Raw genomic sequence first — 2035 nt, forward strand, 5'->3', positions numbered from 1 at the left:
CGGCTTCAACTGACCTGCGACAGACAGCGCCAGTCTGTCCCCTAGGGAAGACATACACCCTTTAGTTTACAGACGTAGTGTGTGTTTGAACAGCAGCGTGTGTTTGAACAGTTGTGTGTCCTCACCGGTCAAACAGTCTGTACAGCAGTCTGCAAGTCATTTCTGGCGCCTCTGCCGACACCTGCCCAGGTACTTCCTGTGACACGCTTTGGAACATCCTGTTTATGCCCTGTCTCACTTTCTGTTCACTAAGCCCCGCCCCAGTGTCCCGGGCTCCGCCCAGAGAGCACAGGACTGGGATGAGCTCCCGCAGTGTTACAACATACACTGTAACACACATTCAGAGCATTACAAACATACACTGTAACACACATTCAGAGCATTACAAACATGCACTTTAACACACATTCAGAGCATTACAAACATACACTGTAACACACATTCAGAGCATTACAAACATACACTGTAACAGATTACACACACCTAAAAAGCATTTCATTTAAACACACACACACACTCACTATGGCAGAGTTTCTGTAAGGAGCGGAGCTTCATTGCAGTGCGGTACACAGCAGGACGCACTTCATTCAACCCCTCTGAAAAGAAGAACACAAATGAGGTTTGGAACACAGGTAACACACAGAATACTGAGGTAGAACACATAATATAGAAATAGAACACTAGAACATTAGAACATAGAGCATGGACCACAGAACTAGAACATATATGTAGATATCGTAATACATGGCTAGGGCTAGGGCACATAATGCACAACAAGAGACATAACAGAATCGAATAGAGCCCTTTACTAAACGTGACCCTCTGAGCTCTAACATAGAATTTACTCACCAATGCTATCCATATCCATGAGGGTATCATGCTTGTACCTGAGTAAAGAGTGATGAAGGTCATTTACACACATAACATTACAAGGTCTAAGCCTTATCTCTACAAATGTTCTAAAATACAGACTGACGCATGATTGGACAAATAAGGTGTCAGATTGTGATATCTGGGACTAGATTTGTTGTTAGCCAACCGAATGAATTGATCGGAGAGGAAAGAAGGCGCGAGAGACATGTATGCAGGAGGTCGTAGGAGGAACCATGGAACAAGAACAGGAATATTAGGACAGGGACACAGACACTTGGATTTCTGAGGAGGAATGAAGGTGGAAAGAGAGGAAGAAGATGTTGAAGAGAATGAGCAAAGCAGAGGTTGGATTTGAATGAGTTCTGGAGGGGAAATGGAAGTGAATGAGGGCAAGTTAAGTGAGATGGAAGGTGTGGTGAAGAGCTTGGAACCGGAGCTTGGCATCGTTGGTCATGGTAAAGAAGAATCTGGTTAAGTAGGAGTGACATTTTTGGAGAAAGTGGACCTTTGTCTTTTGGCGGATCCATTTGTGGTTTCAGGGTGAGTGAGAAAGGAGTTGGGTGCAGTTGAATCAGTGAAGGTAACCTTGCAGGTCACGCAATTTGGGCCAAGGCCTGTTTCTTACTTTGCTCTTAGGAACAGGGCACCATTGAAAGGAGGGATTTCTGGGTTTGCGTTAAGTGTGGAGGTGGAGCAATTGAAGTTGAAGATTCCTGGTGTTTGTGATGCTAACCGTTTGGTGTGATGCGGGCCTGGTGGGGAGCGTGGTGAAACAGAGGAGTCACTGTCAGTCCTTCTGAGTTTTGAGTCAGAGTCTTTACCCGACAAAGTCATGTTAGGATATATCAGTTATCCTGTTAGAGCTTTTGTGCCGAATCCACTGCAGTGTTTCAGGTGCCACGCTTGTGGTCATGTCACAGACATGTCACAGAGATTATGCTCTAAAACCAGCCCTAAAATCCAAATTAGAGCATGACAGATGTAGGTTTACCATGTTGAGAAATAAGGTGATGAAAGAAATCAGACAGGCCAAGGCAAACTTTTTTATTAACATAATTGGTGAAGCAAAGGGAAATTCTAAATTGATCTGGGAGAATCTAAAAAAGTTAACAGGGAAAGACCATAGTAACACTACAAAAGACTAGAAATCATGGTGAATAAC

At 43.9% G+C, this 2035-nt stretch overlaps 1 protein-coding gene across 1 annotated transcript in view; it reads right to left on the reverse strand.

The window, feature by feature from the left end:
- The window catches only part of LOC106575724 (dystrotelin-like), a 1064-nt gene extending 196 nt beyond the window's left edge, over positions 1–868 (reverse strand). The window contains exons 1-4 of the mRNA XM_045699291.1: positions 850–868; positions 522–596; positions 126–327; positions 1–41 (exon numbers count right to left, since the gene is read on the reverse strand). The exon at positions 1–41 is cut by the window's left edge and continues 196 nt beyond it. Of these exons, the coding sequence (XP_045555247.1) occupies positions 1–41; positions 126–327; positions 522–596; positions 850–868 (337 nt within the window). The remainder of the gene's footprint in view (positions 42–125; positions 328–521; positions 597–849) is intronic.
- Between the last annotated feature and the right edge of the window lie 1167 nt (positions 869–2035).

This window comes from Salmo salar, chromosome ssa17, assembly GCF_905237065.1.
Source record: "Salmo salar chromosome ssa17, Ssal_v3.1, whole genome shotgun sequence".
NCBI classification, from domain to species: domain Eukaryota; kingdom Metazoa; phylum Chordata; class Actinopteri; order Salmoniformes; family Salmonidae; genus Salmo; species Salmo salar.